Source organism: Lepidochelys kempii, chromosome 8, assembly GCF_965140265.1.
Source record: "Lepidochelys kempii isolate rLepKem1 chromosome 8, rLepKem1.hap2, whole genome shotgun sequence".
Classification (NCBI taxonomy): Eukaryota; Metazoa; Chordata; order Testudines; family Cheloniidae; genus Lepidochelys; species Lepidochelys kempii.
This window is the reverse complement of record NC_133263.1, coordinates 63965136-63992628: the sequence shown is the minus strand read 5'-3', so window position 1 is coordinate 63992628 and position 27493 is coordinate 63965136. Positions and strand designations below refer to the sequence as shown.

Below are 27493 nucleotides of genomic sequence, written 5' to 3'. Positions count from 1 at the left end.
AGGATTAGAAAAGATCCATCCTCCGATGAAGCCCCCGGTCCTTGCCTGGGACCTCCAATTTAGTCCTGTCTCGTCTTATGGGTCCTCCCTTTGAGTTGCTAGCTTCATGCTCGCTCCTCCACCTTTCCTGGAAGGCTGCTTTCCTAGTTGCCATCACTTCGGCATGACATGTTTCTGAACTACGAGCCCTCACATGTGGGCATCCGTATACCATCTTTCATGAGGATAAGGTGCAGCTTAGGCCTCACCCAGCCTTCCTACCAAAAGTCATGTCCCGCTTCCATGTCAGCCAGGATATTTTCCTGCCGGTTTTCTATTCAAAGCCGCACGCCACCCTCCTTGAGCAGCAGCTGCATTCGCTGGACGTTAGAAGGGCGCTCGCCTTCTATATAGACCGAATGAAGCCGTTCTGCAAAACAACCCAGTTGTTTGTCGCTCTAGCGAATCAGATGAAAGGTTTGCTGGTCTCTTCCCAGCGGATATCCTACTGGATCAGGGCATGTATTCGTACTTGCTATGACTTAGCGAAGATCTCTTCGCCTGTTGTCACGGCTCATTCCACGAGGGCTCAGGCCTCGTCAGCAACCTTCCTGGCACATGTGCCCCTCCAGGAAATCTGCAGGGCTGCCACATGGGCTTTGGTGCACACCTTCACGTCGCACTACACCATCGTCCACCAATCACGTGATGATGGGGCCTTTGGCAGGGGGATTCTCCAGTCTGAAATTCCTTGACTCCGACCCCACCTCCGAGGTAAGGCTTGGGAGTCACCTAACTGGAATTGATATAGAAGAAAAAACGGTTACTCATTTTTTTGTAACTGTTGTTCTACAAGATATGTTGCTCATATCTATTCCATGCCCCCCACCCTCTGTCTGAGTAGCCATCAAGAAGGAATGGAAGGGGGTCGGGCCAGCAGGGTCATATATAGAGCCACTACAGGGGGCTCCACAGCTGGCCCAACGAGTAGCTGCTAGGAAAAAAAGTTTCAGACATCCGTGCACATGGCACACGCGCACATGGCACGTGCACACACCTAACTGGAATAGATATGAGCAATACATCTCGAAGAACAACAGTTACAAAAAGGTGAGTGTCAGGGTTCCCTCCCCACTCTGAACTCTAGAGTTCAGACATGGGCACCCGCATGAGAGACCCCCTAAGCTTATTTCTACCAGCTTAGGTTAAAATCTCCCCCCAAATTCTTCCTTGTATCTTGGATTAGCTAACGCTGCCACCACCACGTGATTTAGACAAACTCAGGGAAAGGACCACTTGGAGTTCCTACTCCCCCCTAATATCCTCCCCCCATAACTCCTTTCCTGGGGAGGCTTGAGAATAAACAAGATGAGCACAGACCAACCTTGGGTTTTTTTAGTACACTTAGAATCTGATTGGTTTTTTTTTTTTTAAGAGAAACAGAACTTTATTAGAAAGAAAAACAGTAAAAGAAGCCCCTCTGGAAAATTAGAATGGAATATAATCTTACAGGGAAATCAGATTCAAAAACACAGAGGATTTCCCTCTGGGCCAAACTTTAAAGTTACAAAAAGAAAACCAGGAATACACCTTCCTCTCAGCACAGAGAAAATCACAAGCCAAAACAAAAATAAGCTAACGCATTCCTTTGTTCGTACTTTACTGACTCTAATGGAGTTGGATTGCTTGTGTCCAGCAAGCACACACAGCAGACAGACCAAAACCTTCCCTTCCCACCCGCCCCCCTCCACCAACCAGATTTGAAAGTATCTTGTCCCCTTATTGGTCCTTTTGGTCAGGTGCCAGCCAGGTTACCTTAGCTTCTTAACCCTTTCCAGGTAAAAGGATTTTGTGCCTCTGGCCAGGAGGGATTTTATAGTACTGTATACAGGACGGTTGTTACCCTTCCCTTTATATTTATGACAGCGAGTAACCATTTTTTCATGTCCTAAGATCAGGTCCAGTATTATTAAAATTACTATATAACTGGGAACCTCGATGCACACAGTGGCAACACTCATGCTATAAGAACTCTTTTGTGTTTACAAATAATTTATTAGTACATTCAGGATAGTCACACACACACACACTGTAACTCAATAAGGTAGATAGAGATAACACAGAAAGTACACCTGAACATCCATACTCACACCATTCCTTGCAGAACAACCTTAAATGTTAGCCATTATCTTCCTCATAACCGTCACCTTCTTCATCTTCACCAGTGGCCCTTATTCTTACATCTCTCTCTCCTATTGCCCACAGGTTGGGATATAACTTTTATAATACGTTACGCTGATGCCAGTATGTCTAATGCATATTCAGTAGGGGTATTTCCCCTCTTCCTTATTTGTGTTTTCTCAATCTACTAATGTTGAGGTGTCCTTCTATAAGTTAGTATATTAATGATTTCAACTCTTTATCATATATGTCAATTTGTTGCCATCACACTCTTGTGGTTGGAGGGTCCTTCCAAAACTTTCCAATAGCTGGTGTTAGCTAATGCTTCTATGGTTGGCTGATGTCATTATGGACAAAATTCCCCTTTACACTCTTCCAGTTCCCCAAAACTTAGGGGTTTTCTTTGGGCCATTTATCTATGCCAAAGTTCATAGGCCTCATGCTAACTGCTGAAGCCAATGTCTGACAGGATACAAGCCTGTAGGTTCCTTGCATTCTTACTGAATATAAGAACGGCAAGGCAGTGAATATAGTAAAGGCAAGCTAGCCCTATGGGCTAGAAATATTGACAGTTAAGTAAATTTCCATTGTAAAAGTAGAAAATGTGGTAGAATTGCATTGATTTCCATCTTCTGCACGTCCATGCAGACTTTGGCTCACTGTGTCAAATATAAAAACGTCTGGAGTGTGGCCACCCCTTGCTTTCCTGTGGCTTGTAAGATAGTTCCACTGGAAAATACAACAAAGTATGATTAGAAGTAGTACATGCTAAAAGCTAGAGCTGGCTGAGTTTTAGAATGTGAGTAGTACATTTTATTCATTTAGGGTCAATTTTTCTTTTGAGTTTAATCTGTTTGCAATTCAGAAATACTCAGTGAATGGTAAAAATACAGAGAAGCACTACAGTTATTTGTAAGGTTTATCTATGGAGTCGTATTCGTAGTTCAAAATATATTTTTCTCTGGCCCCTGGCTGGCTGCCCTACCCTAGAGAAACAGCAGGCATGCCTGAAGAGAACTCTTTGGGCCTTGATTCTCTCTGGTAAAGGGTGGACTCGGAAGGGAAGGTTCCATTTCTTTTGCTATTTCCATTTTGAAGAGTGCAGGATTTTTATGACCACCCTACTAGTATAATCTAAATCTTGTTGTCACACACGGTACGCTTACTGCTGGGTGGGAATGTTGGTTTATGTCTGTGAGTTGCAGTTAAAATCTCAGCTTCTTCCTATAGCACCCTGTCTAACAGGCAAACTGCTAAAAGCTCCTATGCTCTCCCACGCTACAGTGAGATACTGTGTAAGTATATGTAAAGTTGGGAAGTTGCAGAGTCAGCAATACTGAAACAAACACATGTATGTATCTGAATGTACTTATTTGAATCAGTTTAGTCAAACATGGCCGTGCATCTGGTGCAAATTAATCCATTTCCCTCCAAACTTTGTTAATAAATGTATATCAGAGGACTTGAATAACTGGTGCCCCAGCTATTTACAAATTAAGTGCAATGCTTTGTGTCAGATTTGAATAGTCTACTAAAAACATGAGACTTTAATGAGGATCTAGCGAGAAAAATCCTATGTCATTAACTTTTAATGAAATAAGCCCCAAAAGTTATGTCTTTTTTTTTTTTTTTAAGAGAGCTGTTTAGTACCAGACTTACATCACGGCCACTACTCCACAACCCAGCAGATCCTCAAACTGAATGAAACACTGATGTATGAATGTGATGAGGGATATCGCACCAGAGGAGGAAACACTACTGAAAAGGCAGTCTGTGGCACATATGGATGGTCCCTTACTCCGAACTGCACTAGTATGTTGTTGTCTTTAGAATCACTTAACCTGAATCTTCCGAAGTCTGGTATTTTTTAACTCTGCAGCCTTTGGGGTTTTTTATGGGAGAAAAGCTTCCAAACATTTAATGGATTTATTCTGATAGAGTTGTTTTAAATCTGTTTTACCCAGTGTGTGTGTTTCTTTTCTAGAAGTATTGTGCTCCTTGTTAAGTGAGATAGAACATGGGAATTTCTATCCCAGGAAGAAAAGCTATGAGGAAGGAGATGTGGTTCAGTTTTTGTGTCAGAAAAATTACTCTTTGAATGGATCTGATTTAATTCAGTGTTACGACTTTGGATGGTATCCAGAGCCTCCAATATGTGAAGGTAACTCTCTCTGTGTATCTCTTCCTGCCCCTACACCACCCTTACTATTACATTTAAAAATATACATTAAAATAACATTAACATTTCAAAGTGAAGCCCTCAAAAGTTAGGAAATGTCAGAATTAAGGCTGCCTGTGCAACCTTAATTCAGCCTCCTTATGCATATGCATTGATAGCCTTTAATTACATGATCACATACTATTCCACCTTCTCCCACCAAGCTCCAGCCCCTGTATCTGCCTCCTTCCCTTTCCGCCTCAGCTCCCCGTCCCAGCTCTTTATCTCTTTGTATTTGAATCAGGCTGCACACTGCCTGGGTGTCAGCAGAAGAAGCATTGAAAGCACAGAAAGAGTCTCTTCCTCCTCTTGGTTTTTGTAAACCCTCGTGGCCTGCAGCCGCTGGGAGCAGCAATTTCAAGGAAAGTCCTGCTCAGCCCTGGCAGCCTAGGATGGAGCATGTTTAGTTACTGTGTGGGAATGTCACGTGCAGTAGAATATGTGAGGGGATGGAGCATGCTCAGTGCAGATATAATCTTTAGAAAATTTAGCTGCCTAATTCTAAACTTCTACTTACTGAATACTAACTGCAATTTTCAGAGACTGACACATTTTCAGAGAAATGGCAAAAATTTCATCACTTACCTCAGTGTTTCCCACAGCCAAATGTAAAGTCCTTTCTCCAAAAAGTGGAGGCTCTAGAGCTTATCAATAAAAGAGTTGTAAAAATAAAATTTTATAATGGTCAAAACAACATATTTTCCCCCTAGTCTTCTTGTGGAAAACTGCTGCACCATTTAGCTGAATCGTTTAATAACACCACCACCACAAAAGTCAGCTTGAGGCAGACACCCAAAATGGGAAACTTCACCCTTAACGGTTCAAATTTGACTGTTTTATAAGCAATTGGAAAACAGCATCTTCTAATGGAAAGTGTCAGACAATCTTTACTATAAGAATTGTTACCTGCACCACCTGTCGTACAAGTGTGATAATTTAATGTGTCAGGGTTTGACCAAGAGATAATAGTAGCAATGTGACTTTGTATGAGACTCTAAACACTTCTCATGATGGTCTCGTCCTTCTGAAACCTGAAAGTATGTTCTCGGTTAAATGCCATATTATCTATCAGAGGAAAATCCTTGTCCCCTTGAAATCAAGGGCAAAACTCTCACTGACTCCAGTGGGATCAGGATCTTTTCCTTAGCATTTTACATTCACAACATACAATCATTTGGAGCTTAAAACTGGGACCAAATCATGTGTCCCTTGAAGGCCGTGGAGTTTATCACTGATGTCAGTGAGAGCAGTTTCAGGTCCCTGATTAATTTCTTAGCTTGCTCAGTTGATTCAAGGGGATCAAATGTGGAAAACATCAACACAAAGGCAAAAAATAGATCTAATTTTGGAGTGCAAGTTACAACTGAAAAGAAATAAGTAATGGTCAGAACATGTTGCAACCAAGTTGCTTGATTTGAATGCACATTAGAAGTGGGCATGGTCTTCCATAAAGAAATTAAGTTCTCTCTCTCTCTCTGTTACTTTTCAAAAGCAGAATAAACACGGAGCAAATTGTACATGTTTACTGCTGCTTTAACTTGAACTTTTTGTCACTGCACATGTGGGCTTATGCCAGTTATTAGTGCTGCTGTTGGAGACTCTGGGAACCTGTGGGTTGTGCCAGAGACTTGTTGCTATTGATTCATTTTTCATCCTGAAATTATGCAACCAACATGGATATGGTGGGATCTGCACACATCAGGATGCATATTGTTTTGTGCTCAGTTGTATGTAATAGTGTGGATGCCTCTCTCCATTATAGATTTGTCTCTGAATGGGGCAGATGCATGTCTGTGTATGATCCCTGTTCATTCTACAATGTTGCAGATGTTTTTATTATTTTGAATGTAACTATACTCTATTCTTCCAACAACAAGCACCTCAGGGAGGTGAACCCCTTCCAGCATTGACACGCATGCAGAAAGCATATATATGGCATTACTGGGTGTGCTACCTAGTAGCAGTGTTTGCACAAATTTACATTTCAGCCAGCTAACTTCTTTTACAACACCAACAGACTTTTGTTATGGGTTTTCATAGATTCCAAGGCCAGAAGGACCATTGTGATCATCTAGTCTGACCTCTTGTATAACACAGGCTATATAGAACTTGCCCAAAATAACTCCTAGAGCATATTGTTGAGGGGGGAAAAAAAATCCGATCTTGATTTAAAAATTGACAGTGACAGAAAATGCACTGCAACCACTGGTAAATTGTTCCAGTGGCTAATTACCCTCACTGTCAAAAATGCACGTCTCATTTCCAGTCTGAATTTATCTAGCTTCATGTTATACCTTTTTATGCTTGATTATAGAGCCCATTCTTAATTTTTTTCACCGTGTAGATACTTATAGACTGTAATCAAGTCACTCCTTAACCTTCTCTTTGATAATCTAAATAGATAGACTCAGAGAGATCAATCACTATAAGGCATGTTTTTAATCATTCTCATGGCTTTTCTCTGAACCCTCTCTAATTAATCAACTTCCTTCTTGAATTGTGGGCACTGCAACTGGACACAGTATTGCAGCAGCAGTTGCACCAGTGCCAAATATTAGAGCTGTAAAATAACATCTCTACTCCTAGTTGAGAGTCCCCTGTTTATGCATCCCAAGATTGTATTAGCTCTTTTGGCCACAGCATCGCGCTGTGACTCCCAAACCTTTTCCAGAGTCACTGCTTCCCAGGATAGAGTCCTCTACCCTGTAAGTGTGACCTACATTCTTTGTTCTTAGATGTATAGATTCAGCTGTATTAAAATGCATATTGTTTTGTGCCCTGTTTACCAAGTGATCCAGATCTCTCTGAAACAGTGACCAGTCCTCTTCTTTATCTACCACTCCCCCAGTTTGTGTCAGCTGCAAACTTTATCTGTGATTTTGTTTTCTTCTAGGTCATTGATAAAAATATTAAATACTGTAGGGCCAAGAACTGATTACTGTAGCATCCCACTGGAAACACACTTGCTCAGTGTGACTCCCTGTTTACAATTATGCTTTGAGACCTATCAGTTAGCCAATCTTTAATCCATTTTATGTGTGCCATGTTAATTTTATATCATCCTAGTTTTTAATCAAAATGTGTGGTAACAAGTCAAACACCTTACAGAAGGCTAAATGTATATTGCGTCAACACTATATTATCTTTGTCGACCCAACCTGTAATCTTGTCCCCCCTCCCCACCTCAACCCCCGCAAAAAATCAAGTTAGTTTGACAGCATCTGTTTTCCATTAATCCATGTTGATTTGCATTAATTACATTACCCTCCTTTAATTCTTGATTAATCAAGTATTGTATCAGCTTCTCCATTTTCTCTCCTATGATCGATGTAAGGCTGACAATTGTATAATTATCCAGGTCTCCCCGTTTACCCTTTTTAAAAATTGGCACCACATTAGCTTTCTTCCCGCATATAATTGTGATATGCTCTGTAATAGTGTATACTTGAAGTGTTGGGTCCTGGGTCACAGTTTACAGTTCCATCTTATCATTTTTATTAGGGCTGTCAATTAATCGCAGTTAATGTCTGTGATTGAGTGAAAAGAAAATTAACGTGTTAATCGCATACTTCTGGGCGTGGAAGGAGGCACCAGCGGCAGCCCCAGCATGTAGCTCTGCCGGTGGCTGAAGGCCGGAGCCCTGCGTCCTGAGGGAGGCTGAAGCCCAGAGCTACCAGCCTCAAGCCTATATTTGAAAATATAGAAAACCTCCAAAAATATTCAAATAAATGCTATTCTATCATTGTTTAACAGTGGGATTAAAACTGCAATTAATCGCAATTAATTTTAATTGCTTGACAGCTCTAATTTTTGTTGGTTTAAGCCCAATCTGTAACACTCCTTTTACCATAAATTTTTGTAATGATTTCTTGCACTCAGTGTTGTCTAACTTCACCTTCATAAACATTCTTGTTTTCTTATTACTAATAGATAAATGCTTTCACTGAAACTGTCAGATTGAACTTCTGAACTGGTTCACATTCACAACTGATATTTGCAGAATAGTCTAATGCAGCTGAAGACTAAAGTACCTGTGGCTATCGGATGTTGATCTTTTAAAATCTAGGACATGGTCTGAATAAGCAGCATGTGTTTCAAGATTAAGTTCAATACTTTTTAAAATTGACTGTGAGCTTTACCTGTGGGCTCCAAATTTTAGTTTTCAGTGGAAAGAGAAAATTGCATCCAATTTTTAAATAGCATTGGAGTGAGAACTGCATTTCAGTTATCAGTAAACTGGATTGTTAAGATCATTGGGTCAAATCCAATCTCTTTTAAACTCTGTTGAACTACATGGTTGACTGAGTCTGTGGGTGTAATTAATGTCCCTTTTCTGTGGCTACAATAGAGTGACAATACCCAGTGAACCCCTAGAAAGCAGAGTGGGACTCTGTAGTCCTTTGTTCATCATGGACCTAAACTCAGCAGGGGAGGTTTGGTGAACAGTTCAGAAAAGTGAACATGACCACTGTGTCCATCAACTACAATGATCACTAGCAACCCCCCTCTCCCCCCCCGATCAACAAAAATCGTTTTGGGGTGGATACCGCAGACCATGGCTACTCTTGCAGGACAAGAAGCTGTGGACAAGCTGCACTGATGCCCTATATCTGGATTGTGGAGGAGGATTTCCTTAACCTGTCTGTAAAGGCTTTTTTACTCAGGATTTGTGCAGACATTGAGAGTGTCAACCTATGAAAATAGCACCATCTTCCCAAAAATGTCTGTTATAGTGCTGGTTAAGTGTGTCAGGTCTGACTGTGGTGAGCTAGACTCTTAAGGTAAAAATTGGAACAATATGTATCACCCAGAGCTCTCCAGGTTCTGCTTCTATTGTTTCTTCACCAAGTTTGTTTCTCTGGCATGATCTTTTAAAATGTGCATGTGCATGTGTGTGAACCTTAGGAAACCAGTTTGCTTTCTTGATAGAGATGATCTGATCAAAGCCTCCACCACATGTCCAAATATGTATTTTCTTTCTAGATAGAAGAAATAAATGCCCTCCTCCACCTCAGCCTCCCAATGCCAATATACTCACAGATTTAAGAACATATCATAATGGAGCCAAAGTACATTTGGCATGTAAGCTTAATTTTACAATGAAAGGATCAGAAGAAATCCAGTGTGAGAATGGAAAATGGACTTCACCCCCAAGTTGCATTGGTTAGTAGTTGCTTTACAACTGTTTGGAGCTGAAGTAAAACCCCAGTTCAAAACATGTCTTAATCTTCATGTCTGTGCCTCAGTTTCCCCATCTTTAAAATTGGGGTGATGATATTTACTTCCTTTGTAAAGTGCTTTGATGCCAATGCATGAGAAGTGTTATGTAAGAACTAGGTATTGATCATTTTGGGACAGGATGAGGGAAGAGCCAGGATCTGAAGATGGAAGATACAGTCTATAAGACCAATCTTTTTTTTTCTTGTGCATTTGGATGTAGTGTCTCGTGGGGAGGAAATAGTTTGTAAATATGAATAATTTGAGAGTGGTGTTTCCAATTTTTTTGCTGTAGCTTCAGAAGCCAAAGAAAAAATACCATGTGATCAGCCCCCACCTATTGAGAAGGGTACACCAATAACTGAGGACAAGATGTATTACACAGGAGACACTGTTAGGTACAGTTGTGATCATGGCTACAGTATAAATGGATCAAACGAAAGAACCTGTAAAATGGGCAAATGGACATCACCTCCGAAATGTATTGGTAAGTATTCTGCTTGCAGTGTTATAACTCCTCATCCCTGGGAGGTGCTCCCATACTACAGAGATTGTTGATGGAACAATCTGGATGGATAGATTAATGTTCATTATTGTCATTAATCACAATAAATTGTATACTATATTTGCAGTTATATTTCAGTTAATTACTGGTGCTGGCACTTGTATTTAAATATTTTATAACTGTTTTCTTGTCCATGCTGCTTTAAATATTTTGAAATATTCAAACTCTGAGGCTTCATGAGTTGCTTTTTTGCTTAATGGCTTCTATATCATAGACTCATAGAAATGTAGGACTGGAAGGAACCTGAATAGGTCATCTAGTCCAGTCCCCTGTACTAGTAGTGTCTAAACCTCCAGTGACTGAGATTCCACAACCTCCATAGGTAATTTGTTTCGTTGCTTATAGTTCCTTACAGTTAGGAAGTTTGTTCCCAATGTCTAGTCTAAATATCCTTAGCTGCAATTTAAGACTATTATTACTTGGCCTGTCCTCAGTAGTTAAGGAGAACAGTTCATCGCCCTCATCTTTATAACAATGTTTTTTACGTACTTGAACACTGTTACCAGGTGCCCCCTCAATCTTCTCTTCTCCAGACTAAACAAATCCAATATTTTCAATCGTTCCTCAGAGGTCATATTTTCTAGACCTTTAACCATTTTTGTTGCTCTTCTCTGGACATTCTCCAATTTGTTCATCTCTTTGATGAAGTGTGGTGCTCAGAACTGGACACAGTATTCCAGTTGAGATCATATCAGTGCTGAATAGAGTGGAAGAATTGTTTCCCATGTCCTGCTTACCACACTCCTGCTAATATATCCCAGAATGATGTTGTTTTATTTGAAACAGTATTACAGTGTTGACTCATAATTATTTTATGATCCACTGTAACGCCCAAATCATTTTGTATTTGTACAATTGATTATTCCTTCCTAAGCGTATACTTTGCATTTGTCCTTATTGAGTTTCAATCTATTTATTTCTGATCATTTCTCCAATTTTCAAGTTCATTTTGAAGTCTAATCTTGCCCTCCAAAGGGCTTGCAAACCCCTCCAGACTGCTATAATCCACAAACTTTATAAGTGTATTCTCTATGCCATTATCCAAATTATTTATGTGGGAAATAAATAGAACTTGTGAACCGTTGATAATTACTCTAAATATGGTCTTCCAACCAGTTGTGTATTCATCTTATTCATCTTCCAACCAGTTGTGTATTCATCTTCCAACCAGTTGTGTATTCATCTTATAGTAGGATGCACAACCATATTTCTCTAGTTTGTTTATGAGAGAGTCATGTGAGGCAGTATCAAAAGCATTAGTAAAATCAAGGTATGTCACATCTACTGATTTCCTCCCATCCACTGGACTCCCCACTGGTTCAAGGGTATGCTGCCACCATGGGTTCTATTACCTTGTCCTCTGTTGTGCCCTGGGCAGCTTCTGGCACCGTCACAGAGCTATCGGGCTTGTTGGCACCACAGCTTGCGCTGCTTGGGCCTTAGACTATGGAGTTGAGGCAGATTCCAGGCCCAGCACCGAAGGTCCCCCTCAACTATGGTGCATCCTTCAGCAGTGTTGTCATTTTGGTGGTAGATTTCTTCAAGTTTGGTCTCACCCTTAGCCTCAGTACCAATGCCTCTCCTGGTACCAGGTGGGATTGTGTCTCATTCAGTACTGCCGGTGCTGATCCCCCATTCCTCTACAGCACTGATGCAACCCCCATATTGGGTTTCAGATGACTCTGACCATTTGTTTGCCCTGTCGGGGCTGGCTCCCCTGTTGTCTACTCAAGATCCAAGTCAGGGTTGTCCTCCCACTAGTTGTTGGACAGGCATCAGAGACTCCCCTGGGATCACCATTAATACTGAGATCAACACCTGTTCTGCAGTTGGGACAGGGGTTCTTGGACCTGGCCTACTGGCAGCCAATGCCTTATCTTTAGGTCCAGTGGCCTCCTTGAGATGCTCCTTGATCCCTGAGGTCCCACTCCTCAACCCTCTCCACAGTGAGGTCACTCATCCTGATGGTGGCTCCCATTTCCAAACCACCTCAACTGCAAGCAATCACTGAGTCTATTCCCCCGGGACCTCCAGGACTATTCTGACTGGATCTTGTGGTTCAAGGACAAGACCCTCATTGGCTGAACAAATCACCTTCTCAGACAACTCCACTGTGCTGGAATCATCCTCTCCCTTGATGCCCAAGGACTTTAAAACATATCAGGACCTCCTGAGGTATGTGGTTGCTACCTTGAGTAGAAGGTAGCATTTCCAGTTAGAAGCAGCACTATAGACTGGGATTCTACTCTGGTATTTCCTGATCTCCAAGGGATGAGACCTATCATCGAGCTCCATGAAGTCAACAAATACCTCAGATATATGAGATTCCATATGATCACCTTAGCAACTATCCTCCCTTGTTTCTTAAGTCACAATGGCTGGTTTGCTGCCCTGGACCTTCAGGGTACTTATTTCTATGTAGTAATTCTTCTGATCCATAGGAGATTTATCATAGCTGGTCAGCGCTACCAGTATGTCATGCTGCCTTTTGGCCTGTCTTCTGATTCCTTGCCAAATGCATGATTATGGTAACAGTGTACCTCAGTGAGAAGGGAATTCATATCTTCCCATATCTGGAGGATTGGTTACTGAGGGACAAGTCCAGAGAGGAAGTCCTCTGTCATGTCCACTTCTCCCTATGCCTCCTCAGTCATCTAGGTCTAAACAGAAGGATGTCAACACTGGTTCCAACTCAAAGAATCAAGTTCTTTGGGGCCTTGATACTCTCTACAAGTTTGAGAGCAGTTCAGCCAATGAAGCAATTCCAGGCAATCTGCCACCTTTTGTTTGGAGCTGCAGTCTCAACCCTCAGCCACCGCCCAAGCATGCCTGAGGTTGCTCGGTCATATGGCTGCATCAACACAGGTATTCCAATATGGCAGGCTGTGCCTATGTCCTTTTCAGATGTGGCTGAACTCAGTCTATTATCCAAATCATCATCTCTTGGACAATCTGGTTGGACTTCCTCTGCCAATTCTGGACTCCTTACAGTGGTGGATGGCTCAGGGCTATGTGTGCCAGGATGTTCCCTTCACTCAGTCCCCTCCAACCATTACTATTGTCACTGATGTCCCTGTAATAGGTTGGGGAGCACATTTGGGGTTGTTGAAAGTTCAAGGCTTGTGGTTGGAACAGGAAGCTTCCCTGTATGTCACTGTCCTGGAGCTTTGTGCCATCTACAATGCCTGTCAGGTCCTTCAAGATTGTATCAGGGACTCGGCAGCTCACCAAAAATACAACTGCAATGTATTATGTGAACAGACGGGGGAAGCACATTCCAACATGTTGTCAGGAAGTGATCAGGCTCTGGCAGTTTTGCATGGAGGAAAACATTACACCTATGGCTAATCACTTACTTGGGATCCAGAATCACCTGCCAGATCATCTCAGCAGAAATTTCTTCCTGAACCATGAATGGTGCCTGAAGTGCAGCATCCTGCAGACCATCTTTACAGTTTGGGGCATCCCAACAATCGATCTGTTGGCTATGAGACACAAAAAGAAATACTGGCTGTTTTGTTCCTGAGGGGATGTCAGTCTGGGTTCCCTGACAAATGTTTTTCACATGAGCTGGGAATCGATACTTTTGTAGACTTTTCCTCCAATTCCAATCATCCCTCAGGTCATTCTCAAGCTGAAATTGGACCACGCTAAGCTCATTCACATTGCTCCAGCGTGGCCAAGGCCTGACTGCCCATTTCTCTTCCTCTTCATCCTGATCTCCTGTCTCAGCATCATGGTGGATGCTGTGTGGTTAGTTGAGGAGAAGAAACGATGTTTAGAGGCAGTCTGGCAAGTCCTTATCAATAGTAGGAAGCCCTCCACCAGAATGATCTATTTGGCTAAGTGGAAACAGTTCTCAATACGGGCATTTAGCCCAGGGACTTTATCCAAAGCTGGCTTGTATTCAGGACCATCTTGGAGTACATTTTACACCTTCAGTCTTCTTGCCTAGCACTTAGTTCATTGACAGTCCATCTGACAGTGGTTTCAGAGTTTCATCTTCCCATCCATGGGAAGTTGGTGTTTTCAAACCCCATAGCAGTGAGGTTCTTGAAAGGAGTCCCTCATCTCCACCTGCCACTTAAAGAGTCAATTCCTTTGTAAGACCTTAATAGTTTTAGCAGGTCTTCTGGGGCCTCTGTTTGAGACTCGGACTATTTCTTTCTCCCGTCTGTGTCAGAAAACTGACTTGTGACAATGTCTTCAGGGAGAGTGGGTGAGTTTCAGGGTTTCATAGCAGAAACCTTTTGCATGCAATTTTCTAAAGGCAAAGGCCATATCCTGAGTTTTTATCCAAAGTGTTTCCCAATTTCACTTGTACCAAGTATGTATTTACCAGGCCCTTGAGGAAGTGGACAGCCATGGGGTTGGCAAAGATGGTGCACCCTGCCACTCCCAGATGAAATGCAGATATAGCTTCTAGGTGTACCTTGATGGAAGAAGCAGCCAGACCTTGCTGCTTGAGGTGTAACCGGTATTCTGGGATGAGAGGGATGGGGGCCTGCAATGGTTAAGTGCAGCCCTGGGAGCACCAGATAGCAAATCTCTTCCACTTTGCCAGATAGGTGGCCCTAGTAGAGGGCATCCTGCTACCGAGCAGAACTTCTCTGACCGGCTGTGAACACATGAGCTCCATGGGGCTTAGCCATGAAGCTTCCAGGCCGTGAGGTTGTGTATGAGCAGAAATGGGAACACGTACAGCAGATAGTCCGACTATGAGAGGAGGAAGGCATCTGCAATGGAGCCTTGGCTGTGGTTCTTGAAACAGCAGAACAAATAGTACTTTCTGTTGTTTTGAGTGGCGAAGAGATCGATGTGGGGAGTTCCCCATCTCTGGAAGATGATTAGGGAAAATCGGGGTCTGTACCTCCGACGTTCAGTGCAAAGGAACTGAAGGGGTCAGGCTGGTGCTGTCCTTATGGCATGGGGCGGAGCTAGGGCTGCTGGGCATGAGCTCCGCCCCTATGAGTGCTGCTAGGAAAAGTTCTTTGGCTCCAGTGCTCTGGGGGTGCAAGCACCTAAGTTGAAAACACATCTGTAACACATCTTGAAGAACAACAGTTACAGCTAGGTAACTGTTTTTTGTCTTTCCCTCCTCACTGAGTAATGGGCCTACCCTATCCTTGCTCTTCCTCTTTGTTCTCATGTATTCGTTGAAATTTTTTTTACCCTTTATGTCACTTGTTATTTTAATCTTATTTTGTACCATGACCTTGCATCCAATGAAGTGAGCTGTAGCTCACGAAAGTTTATGCTCAAATAAATTTGTTAGTCTCTAAGGTGCGACAAGTACTCCCTTTCTTGTTACAGGTAGGTAACCATTTTTTCTTCTTGGAGTAGATGCAGCCGAGTATTCTATTTTGGTGACTCGGAAGCAGTACTCGTAGGAGGTGGGGCTTGGACTCTATTTAAACAAGGAATGTAGGATTGTCTTCCCACAGTTTGTCAGGGACTGCATCTGAATAGTCAGGACTAGAGGTTGGAGCAGAAGTCAATGCCGAACATAGGATTGGGACTGGGCAAGGATTGCACTAGAACAGAGATCTGGGGACAGGCCAGGGTCAGAATGGCGATCAGAGTCTGTAGACAAGCCAAAATCCGTACCGTAGCTGGAGTCCAGATATAGGCCAAAGGTCAAAGCCAGGTGTGTAGAGTCAGCAGACAGAGGCAAGGCTGGAGCAGATCAGTAACAAGGCTGGAGCCAGATCTGGGTAGGAGAAGGACAAGACTGGAACAGGGCTCAGGTAAGGCTAGGGCAGGAACAGAAACTATCGGGAGCAAGCTGGGAGTCTAGTTCATTGTGATGCTGCAAGAGGGTTCCTGGCAGGGTAGTGCTGTTGAACAGACTGATCTGCAGCTCTGGTGTGGTTGAGGAAATACTTGAGCCTGGGGATCATCTGAGTCAGGCTCTACTCTGGGACAAGCTGCTGCTGCACACCTGAAGGCTGAGTGACTGCAGGCTCTGTGGGAACAGTAAGTTTAGTGCAGCTGAGTTGTTGCCGCATGCCAGAATGGCCACTCACCACAGATCTGTTGGAGGGGCAGCTGAGCAAGCAGCTCTGGTTTGGCTGCAGGTTTGCCTCACTGTTTGCATCTGATCTGGAAACAGCAGTAGTGGCCTACTGATCTGTAAAAGTACGTCCAATATAGGAATGTCACTTATGAATGCTGTCAACATTGCCTGGGTGCTCATGGAATGACCTTGCACCTTTTGAGAAGGTGTAGCTTGGGCTACATTGCATGCTGCCACCATACAAGAAGTTATCCACCTGGATATCATCTGTGAAGAGACCACTTGACACTTCATTCGGTTTGCATATGTGACAAACAATCGAGGTGAGGAGCAGAAAGGTTTGGTCCTATCTAATAAAAAGCTAGACATCGCTGACATCCAGCATCTGAAGATATTGTTCCTCTGGGGTTGAATGCAGCTTAGGTCGGACCATCTGCTGTACATGTTCCCATTTCTGCTCGTACATAACCTCCTGGCCTGGAAGCTTCATGGCTAAGCCCCATGGAGCTCATGTGCTCATAGCTGGTCAGGGAAGTTCTGCTCGGTAGCAGGATGCCCTCTACTAGGGCCACCTATCTGGCAAAGTGGAAGAGATTTGCTATCTGGTGCTTCCAGGGCTGCACTTAACCATTGCAGGCCCCCATCCCTCTCATCCCAGAATACCTGTAACACCTCAAGCAGCAAGATCTGGCTGCTTCTTCCATCAAGGTACACCTAGAAGCTATATCTGCATTTCATCCGGGAGTGGCAGGGTGCGCTGTCTTTGCCAACCCCATGGCTGTCCACTTCCTCAAGGGCCTAGAGTGTCTATACCCACACGTTCGGCAGCTGATCCCTACATGGGACCTCAACCTGGTTCTTTTGAAACTGATGGGATCTCCCTTTGAACCATTGGCAAATTTCTTACTCCTATATCTTTCATGGAAGGTCGCCTTTCTAATTGCGATTACTTTGGCAAGGAGGGTCTTGGAGGTCAAGGTCCTCACTTCTGACCCTCCATACAACTCTTCTTTAAAGACAAGGTGCAGCTCAGGTCTCTCTCAGTTTTCCTTCCAAAGGTCGTGTACCAGTTTCACTCCAACCAGGACACTTTCTTGCCTGTGTTTTATCCCAAACATCATGCGAGCAACTAGGAGTAGAGCCTCCACTCTCCAGACGTTTGACAGGTGCTCACCTTTTTATATTGAATGCATGAGGCCATTCCAAAAGTTGAACTAGCTATTCATGGTGGTGGCAGACTGTATGAAAGGTCTCCCAGTCTCATTGCAGAGGATCGCATCATGGATTATCTCCTGCATCCCCACCTGCTATGAATTAGCCAACATTCCAGCCCCGGCTCTCAATGCTCACTCCACAAGAGCACAGGCCTCATCAACGGCGTTCCTGGCCCAGGTGCTGATTCAGAAGATCTTCAGGGCAGTGACGTTGTCTTCAGCGCACACTTTTGCCACTCACTACGCCATCACCCAGTAAGCTAGTGATGATGCAGCCTTTGGCAGAGCAGTGCTCCAGTCCTACCATAGCTCCGACCCCACCGCCTAGGTAGGGCTTGGGAGTCACCTAACTGGAATTGATATGAGCAAGCACTCAAAGAAGAAAAAATGGTAACTGTGGTTCTTCGAGATGTGTTGCTCCTATCCATTCCAGACATGCCTGCCTTCCCCTCCGTTGGAGTAACTGGCAAGAAGGAACTGAGGAGGTGCCTGGTCAGCAGGGTCATGTATTGAGCTCCATCAAGGCACCACTCCAGGGGGCTCCACAGCCAACCCGAAGGGTGCTGTTAGGGGAAAAACTTTTTGACAACCGTACATGCGGCGCGCACACACCTAACTGGAATGGAGATGAGCAACATATCTCGAAGAACAACAGTTAAAGGAAAGTGAGTAACGGTTTTTTCATAGTTTGACCTACTTTCCACTTCATATATCACTCTCTTTAGTTTTAGGTCATTGACACTATCTTGGTTCAGTCAGGGTGGTCTCTTACCATACTTCTACCTTTCCTATGCTCTTGTGCGCTTAATAATGTCTCTCTTAAAAACCTGCCAACACTCCTGATCTGTTTTTCGCTTAGACTTGCTTCCCACAGCATCTTATCTACCAATTCTCTGTTTGTAAAACCTTTTTGTCTTTATTCTGCAGTTTTTCCTCCTACTATTTCTTAGAATCATAAACTTTAATCGTTTCATGATAGAGTTCATATCTTTTCATCTCTTTATTTTTTCAAGCAGCCAGAAATGTGTTAAGCACCTCAGAAAACAAGTAAAGACACTCCCGTCCCAGACAAACATACAATCTAAATTTAGCATGACCCAAAAACTGAGAGTCATAAACAAAGGGGATTTGGATGGGGGAATGGTACAGGTAGGATAAGTATGGCAATGAGACTGCATGGTGACTCAGTAAGGCATTCACATGTCTTGGTGCTTCTATTCCTTTTTGTAACCCTTTTTTAAAAAAAGAAATAGCAGCTAAATTGTTGGAAGAAGTTGCAATTTTGTTTGTTACCCCAATTTCCATTTATTCTGTAGCTTTAACTTCCTTCCCAGAAATCTAGTTACATTGATTCTGGTACTATCATCTGAGAGAATTGTTGTGTACAGATACAGATTATGGCTACGGTTCTTCTCTTAGAAACGCTGGAAACTTGCTCCTCTCCACCTGCAATTAAAAATGGTGCTAGTTTTGGACCCTTATTGACAAACTACACAACAGGTTCCTCAGTAAAATACAGATGCTATCGGTACCACACATTGGAGGGTCCTGAAACTGTTCATTGTATACAAGGAAAGTGGACAGCTCAGCCAACTTGTTTAGGTGAGTCTTGTAGAAAAACTAAATGTTGTATTCTATTATTTGTGATTGATAAGACCATGAAAAAAACAAACCCATATAGCTCTATGGGAAATGCTGCGGTCTCAGTTAAATTTCAGGTGGATAATGCCTGCCTCACACAAACAGCTACCACGATGATATCTTTCTCTGTAGACTTGCTGAGACAAGTACTTGATGGCTGAAAGAAAGAATCCTTGTCTCGTCTCTTGAATTTTTGCCTTGTGGTCAGTTTTGAGGCATAGTTGTGGGACAGTTTGCATTGTCATTTCCCAGGCTGTAGCTTTTTTTCTGGATAATCAGAGACTTTATTCTCCTGTGCTGTTTCTCAACACCTTTCATAAGAACTAAATTTGCAGGAAAAAATTAGTACGTATACAGAGAGGGTAATAATGGTAGAGCAGATCCTTAGTAGTAACCAGATTTTCTTTAAAATGTCATTATTAGAAAACTCTTTTATAGTAAAGCACAAACAGACAGGGTGCTGGAACAATTTGTATAGTGGGGGTGCTGAGAGCCATTGAACCAAACTGTAAACGCTGTATATAATGGAAACCACTTCAAGTTAGGGGTGCTACAGCACCCCCTGCATCCCTAGTTCCAGCATGCATGCAAATAGAAGACCAATACAATTATATTTACTTATTTAATGTAATAAAATGTGCATATCTATCAATTTAAAAACAACCAAAATAAAACAGACCTTTAACTCAATTTAACTTAAAAGAAAATCAAGAAAAAGCAAACACTCCAAACGATTAAAAAATACCACCCCCTCAAATCAATTCCTCAGTCAGACATCTAAGTAAAAAAGTTAAATTTGCCAGGTGTTGGCTACACTTGTCCTGGAATGGCTGACAAAATCTAGCATCTCTAGTACTTCTGTCAGTTCCGGTAGATGACTCTCTTCCTCTTAAAAAGATTTTCCCAGTTATGGTAACTAAGTAGGATTAATGCTCTTATCTCTGTCATCAGCAGAAGTGAATTATTTACCATCAGTAAACACAGCCTGAGATACCACATGCATCATTGGTACTGATTAGTCTGATTTCCAGGAATGACAGGAATTAGCCTGATTTCCCGTAAAGTTTGTGTCAAAAGGAGTTTGTCCCCTGTGATGGGGCAGTTCACATTCCCCAACTTACCTTTAATTTTACCTATTCTAATTGTGATTTCTGGTGAGTAAAGATCTAAAGAAGTTGTAGCATTTCATATAAAGTTCAAATCAGTTTGCAGGATCATTGAGTTATAAGCCTTTTTTGGCTAAGAACTTTTAAATTTGGGAATTGTTACGAAATATTTGTATAAACGTAGATGTTTGTTTTCCAGAACCATGCACTCTTAATGTGGATGAAGTTAGCAATAACAACATAGAGATGAAATGGAGACTGGAAGGAGAGTTATTTTTCCTGCATGGTGACACTATCGATTTTGTATGTAAACAGGGATACTATTTGTCAGCCTCCAGCAGGCCGTCTCAGCTAACAGTACAGTGTACCCGTGGAAAACTCAGATATCCAACATGCATTATGAAAGGTAAAATAAAGCTGTTTTTGCAGTCCTATAGTAACTCACCCAGTTCAGACACACTGAGATAGCTTTGCTTGAACAGTAAAGATATAGACTCTGCTATTAATAACAATAGAAGTTTAGGGTCAAATTGTCCCTTCCATAGCAAAGAAGTATTTTAAAATGATATGAACACAGCAGAAGAACACATTTTCCTGGGGGGTAGGGATGCCTTCAGAAGGGGGGTGAGACTTGTCTTTCTAAACACTTGGAGCCCAAAGATTTGCTGAGAATCCCAGCTCCAGAATTTAAGTGCATACAAAGTAAGAAGTTCTTGTAAGGTGCCAGATTCTCCTCTAAGACACACTGTATGTCTCTTTGTTAAAGTTTTTGACACTATTTATTTTATGTAGATCCCAAAGAAAAATGTGGCTCCCCCCCTATTATTAAGAATGGAGATGTTATTGACCCACGACTGACAGAATATGAGAGTGATTCTTCAGTTGAATATACTTGCTTTGATCATCATTTTTTGCAAGGGTCCAATAGAGTCTATTGTTCCAAAGGTCAATGGACTACCCCACCAGATTGCATAGGTATGTAAGATGTGCTTTTGTTTAAAAAAAAAAATAAAAAGTGACTCAATGATTCAACTTTTGTTTCAGGTTTTAATTATTAATTTCCCGTATTCAAATTAAGTTCTCAATCTGAGCAATTTTGATAGATGTGAAGCCTCTGGGCTTTGGTAGATCTGGGGAAACCTGCAGTTGTTTATCCTGTTTTCCTAAGCCTATAAGAATTGGAGTATGTATGCAACATCCAAAAGTACTATCATCTGATATTTGTCTAATACATAGAAGGGAGGAAGGTGTTTGTGTCTAATTTTAATATACTAGCTATAGCCAAATAATGCAGTCTTATATATTAATATTAACCTGTATATTAAGTTATAAAGGAGATTAACTATGCATCTTTTTTGTGTTTAAGAACCATGCACTTTATCGAAGGATGTAATGGACAAAAATAACTTAATACTGAGATGGAGTTTTGATGACAAATCTTATTTTTTCCATGGGGACTACATTGAATTTCTATGTAAAGAGAATCATTATGGAGCACCATCAACCTCAGAGTTTGATTTTAGAGTAGAGTGTAGCAGAGGACAGCTGACATATCCAAGATGTGTTGAGAGAGGAAGGTAAGGCTAAGGCAGTATTTAATTTGAAATTTGTACATGCATATGTATAATATTTTAATTTCCATTTATGGGCTACCATTTCCAAGATGATTAACCAGCACTAATACTGATTCTCAACCAAACTATGGCTCTGATATAGTTACATGTGGCTAGTATATTTATGTGCATTTCACATATGGCTTCTATGAGTCACATAGTTTTGTGGTTGGTCCTTTTTTGTGGGTTGGAGAGGGAGCAACAGAAGTAGTTGTTATAGAATCTCTGAAAAAAATTAAATATCTTCCTGTGTGACGTGAGTTGAAACTGTTTGGTCTAGTGGTTAGAACCAACGGCCTAAGAACCAGAAAGATGTTGACTGTAGTTTTCTGATGGCTGAATCAAAAGTATTAAATGGCAGGAGTTCTTATACTAGGAGTTGCAACCTCTAGATGGGTGGCACCAGTCTGGCTCGAAAGTTGTGGTGAAACTATACGATCACAGTTGCCATTGGACACAGAAAGCAAACAAAGGAGAAGTTCTTTGAGTGATTGCTCATGTGCATTCCACACAAGGTGTGCGTGCTTGCCATGTGCCCCGGTGCAGGAAGTTTTTCCCCTAGCAGTACCCATAGGGGAGCACCCCTAGCAACCCCTGGAGTGGTGCCTCTATGGCACAGTGTAAGGGGTGCTGCGTGCTCCCCCCACCCTCAGTTGCTTCTTGCCAGCAGTGAAGGTGCATTGGAACTGCTCTGCTCCAGCTTGGCTGCAGCTTTCCTCTTGAACTCTTGTTCGTTCAGTTAGTAGTACCTGTAGTTAAAGTAGTTTAGTGCACCCAGATCAGGGCATGCCCCATGCCCTGGGCTTTAAGTCATGCAACACTTGCAGGCGGCCGATGCCAGTGAGTTATCCTCATGCAGACTGTTTACACTGTCTGGGGGAAACCCATCTCAGCGATCGCGGCAAGATTTGCAGGTCCTTCAAGCCTCAGACCAAGAAAGAATGGGACATTTGGCTCCAAGCCATTCTGATGGAGTCGGCGTTGACCCCTACGCTGGTGCGCCGCTCCGAGTTGGCACCGAGTACTGCGGTGTTGGTATGTGGCGACCCTTCGGTGCCTTCCACCAGTCGGCACCGCTCCTTGTCCGTGGGGCATGCCAAAAAGGCTAAGAAGAGGTCTTCTCCTCCGAGACACCGGAGCAAGACTGGGGGAGAGATTAGACCCAAGTTGGGCAGTTCTCAATCCCCATCAGCCTCCAGGCCTCCGACTCAGGTTAAGCGGAGCAGTCCGGTCCACTTGGCACTAACCTCCCCGGATGTCCAGGTGCCCTCCACGCCAGAGGCCCTGCAAGTGGCCCGGGACATTATGTCTCTGCCCGTAGCAGGGGCACCACCACCATTGGCTTCCCGGTCCAGAGGCAAGTCGCTGCTTGGATCTCCGCAGTCACCGTCTGGTCGGTACTGTTTGCAGTCTAGGGAATGTTCCTGATGCCTTTGGCCGCTCAGCGACCACCTGTGTGCAGTCTGCGCCGGTCCCCATTCACCCCACCAGGTTGTCTGGCTGGGTTCCAACTGGCAGGAGTTCCAGGCACTGCTCCGACTCGAGGGAACATAGAGGTCCTGGTCTCCGAGAGGCTACCGTAGCCCATTGCACTACGGGCATCGATGCCGTTCCCGTTCTTTGTCTCACTCTAGGACCCCACCACAGCACCACTCCTGTGGTCCCAGGCGTCGATCACCGGCACCTCACTGTCGCAAATCCTCCCGTCAGAGCCAGTAGCGGAGCAGCTGCTACTGGCGGTACTCCTGCTCCTCCACACCAGGATCATGGTCTCATGATCGCACCATTCCTGATGCCACCGCTCCTCCCAGTCCTGGGACAGTGGCAGGTCGTATGCCAGCCCGGTCTCCCTTCGTAGTCGTCAGTCAATGGGACGGGCTAGTCAGGCTGAACAGCTTGCTCCGCTGGTGCCACAGCAGGTGCTGTGGCACCGGGCTCCTTGGCTGGCACCAGGGTACCAGTGGGCCCTGTGGCCCATGGTGCAGCCCCCAATGGTGGCTCACTTGGTGGCCGGAGCCTTAGAGAGAGCCTTAACCATCGGTCTCCCTCTCTCAGCCTCCCAGAAAGGAATCGGTGGGGCTTTCATCTCCGGTTCTGCGCCCAGAGGGCGACCAAGTGGTAGGACCTCCGGTATTGGGGGGTATGCAGAGTACCACACCCCCATTCTCATCCTCCCCTGATGAGGCAATTACGCCCCCTCCTCCACCTGTTCTGCAGGAGGACTATAAGGCCCACCAGGAACTGTTGAAAAGGGTGGCTTCGAGCCTCAACCTTCAAGCCGAGGAGGTGGAGGAACCCTCGGACTCCCTTTTCAGTGTCCTCTCAGCCTCGGTACTGGGCAGGGTGGCCCTCCACTCCACGAAGGGGTGGCAAAAATTTCAATCGCCTTGTGGCAAACCCCAGCTTCCTTGCCCCCAGCTCTAAGAGGGCAGAACACAAGTACTTTGTGCCTGCCAAGGGGCATGAATGTACACCCACAATGACCCCAGCTCTCTAGTGGTAGAGTCTGTCAACCACAGGGAGAGGCAGGGTGTCAAGGTTCCTCCCCCACTCTGAACTCTAGGGTATAGATGCGGGGACCTGCATGAAAACCTCCTAAGCTTACTTTTACCAGCTTAGGTTAAAACTTCCCCAAGGTACAAATTAATTTTATCCTTTGTCCTTGGAGTATCCACTGCCACCACCAAACTCTAACTGGGTTTACTGGGAAACGTAGTTTGGACACGTCTTTCCCCCAAAAATCGTCCCAACCCTTGCACCCCACTTCCTGGGAAAGGTTAGTTAAAAATCCTCACCAATTTGCATAGGTGACCACAGACCCAAACCCTTGGATCTGAGAACAATGAAAAAAGCATTCAGTTTCCTTACAAGAAGATTTTTAATAGAAATAGAAGTGGTCGCGGCTGACCTTGAATGTCTGTGGTGGCAGCCTACCTCAGACGTTATGGGGTTCAGATCTTCCCCATCTCAACGACTGGCTGGTCAAGGGCAGCTCCAGGTTGCAGGTGCGGGATTATGTGGTATTCCTCCTGTCCACATGCACCACCCTGGGCCTGTTGGTAAACGACACCAAGTCCACGTTAGTCCTGATGCAGCGCATAAAGTTTATCGGGGCAGTCCTGGATGCGACATCAGTCAGGGCCTCCCTCCCATCAGAAAGATTCGAGACCCTGACAGGGCTCATCAACACAGTCACAAGGTTCCCCGTGACTACCGCCAGAGTGTGCCTCCAGCTCCTGGGTTACATGTCAGCATGCACATATGTGGTTTGCCATGCCAGGCTCAGGATGAGGCCCCTCCAGCTCTGGTTGGCCTTGGTGTTCTCCCAGTCCAGAGACAGGATGGACAAGGTCCTCACTGTGCCTGAACCAGTGATCACCTCCCTATAATGGTGGTCCTCCCCGGGGAATGTGCCCCATGGGGTCCCATTCAGGGGCAGGCCCTCATCGGTGGAGCTGGTGTCCAACGCGTTGGACCTGGGATGGGGAGCCTATGTGGGGAACGTTCAGACCCAAGGTCTGTGGTCCGTGCAGGACTTTGCCCTGCATGTAAACGTTAAGGAGCTCAGGGCGGTCCAGCTGGCATGCATGGCCTTCTGCTCACACCTGGATAGCAGAGTGGTCAGGGTTCTCACGGACAACATGGCCTTGATGTTTCACATCAACAGGCAAGGCGGGGCCTGCTCCTCTGCTTTCTGCCAGGAAGCCCTCAGGCTGTGGGACTTTCGTATAGCCCACAGTATTTGCCTGCAAGCCCACCACTTATCAGGTGCCTGGAACTCACGGGCGGATCACCTGAGCCAAGAATTCTCCTCTCAGCATGCGTGGTCACTACACCCAAAGGTGAACAGGATTTTCCAAGAGTGGGGAACTTCCCAAGTGGACCTGTTCGTGACTTGGCAGAACTGCCAGTGTCCCCACGTCTGCTCCAGGGACCTGCTCTCCCAGGACCAGGGCCACTTCCTCCACCACAACCTAGCGGCACCACACCTCAAGGCATGGCTGCTCAATGGTTAGGCCAGGAGGAAAGGACATGCTTGGAAGGGGCTCAGTGCGTCCTCCTGGAAAGCAGACGGCCCTCTATGTGCCAGGCCTACCTGGTGAAGTGGTCTCAGTTTTCTTGGTGGGCAGACAACTGGGGTGTTTTGCCTGTGGTTACTCTGACCCAACTCATTTTAGACTACCTCTTTCACCTTAGAGCCCAAGGCCTAGTGCCCTCGTCCGTCAAGGTGCACTTGGCAGCCATATTGGCCTTCCACCCACCGGTGCAGGGGCACACAGTATTCTCCCATGCTATGACTGGCCGATTCCTTAAGGGATTGGTTCGTCTCTTCCCGTACGTTAGGCCCCCAGTCCCACTGTGGGACCTGAACTTGGTGCTGGCCCAGTTGATAGGTCCCCTGTTTGAGCCTCTAGCTACGTGCTCCTGGTCGCACCTCTCGTGGAAGGTAGCCTTCCTGGTGGCGATCAGTGCGTCCAGTGAGGTGCGCCGCCTCCACATGCTGGATGTGAGACGGGCTCTGGCCTTTTACCTGGAGCAGACTAAGCTGTTCAGGAAGTCCTTGCAGCTGTTCATCGCCTCGGCCGAACGCATGAGAGGTCGGCCGATCTCCACTCAGCGGCTCTCCAATTGGATCACTTTGTGTATTTGTACCTGTTATGACCTGGCGGGAATTCCCCCGCTGCTGATTTGTGAGGGCACACTTGACTAGGGTGCAAACCTTGTCGGCTTCCTTTTTAGCCCATGTTCCCGTTCAGGACATTTGTAGGGCTGCCACATGGTCTTTGGTTCACACGTTCACCTAGAATTATGCGATTGTCTCCCAAACCAGGAAGGATTCTGGGTTCAGCAGGGCAGTACTGCGTCCCAAGAGTTGTGAACTCCTATCCACCTCCAACAGATATAGCTTGGAATCACCTACTCTGGAATGCACATGAGCAATCACTTGAAGAAGAAAAGACAGTTACCTTTTCCTTAACTGGTATTCTTTGAAATGTATTGTTCATGTCCATTCCATATCCTGCCCTCCTTCCCCTTTGTTGGAGTTGTCTGGCAAGAAGGAACTGAGGGTGCAGGGAGTGTGCAGCTTCCCTTATACCACGCCATAGAGGTGTCACTAGGGGCGCTCCGGGGAAAAACTTCCAGCTCCGGTGCATGTGGTGAGCACGCACACCTATTGTGGAATGGACATGAACAACACATCTTGAACACCAGTTACGGAAAAGGTAATGGTCTTCCCTTCCCTCCTACATGCCTGTGCGATGGTGTGTTCCAGGAAAACTCTGCTCAAGCATAGTTGGGAGTCAGTTGCATTTTCCCCAATTGAATGTAGTGCAGCAGCAAATTAATGATGCTTTTCTGTAGCAGTGTGGCTGCAGAGAGGAGGAGGCAGCTCCAATCCCAATTCAGTAGTTCCTGCTACCACATCCAACAACCCCCACCCCATAAAACAATCCAACACCACCTCTTGCTGCCAAAACCAGCTTCAATTTCTTACCATGACTCAAAGGATTGTGGAACTGGGACCATGACAAGATGTCCTGCATGGAGAAAATTTGAGAATGCCTGGTCTAAATAATGGATGCCTTCAAATGATTGTGTGTTTTTGCTAACCTATTTTTGGATAGCTTCCTGATTCTGATCCCTAGAGAGCCACTGATTCCGTGACCTTGGGCAAGTCAGTTGGTCATCTTTATGTATCAAGAATGGTCACTTCCTCAAAGACTCTGCACTGTGGAGACCT

The 27493-nt window shown here is 44.5% G+C and overlaps 1 protein-coding gene across 1 annotated transcript in view; it reads left to right on the top strand.

Annotated features, from left to right (window-relative positions):
• The window catches only part of LOC140915987 (coagulation factor XIII B chain-like), a 46141-nt gene that overhangs the window by 17836 nt on the left and 812 nt on the right, over positions 1-27493 (top strand). The window contains exons 4-11 of the mRNA XM_073356731.1: positions 3796-3972; positions 4145-4321; positions 9362-9541; positions 9897-10082; positions 18810-18992; positions 20337-20543; positions 20930-21112; positions 21504-21714. Coding sequence (XP_073212832.1) covers positions 3796-3972; positions 4145-4321; positions 9362-9541; positions 9897-10082; positions 18810-18992; positions 20337-20543; positions 20930-21112; positions 21504-21714 — 1504 coding nt within the window. The remainder of the gene's footprint in view (positions 1-3795; positions 3973-4144; positions 4322-9361; positions 9542-9896; positions 10083-18809; positions 18993-20336; positions 20544-20929; positions 21113-21503; positions 21715-27493) is intronic.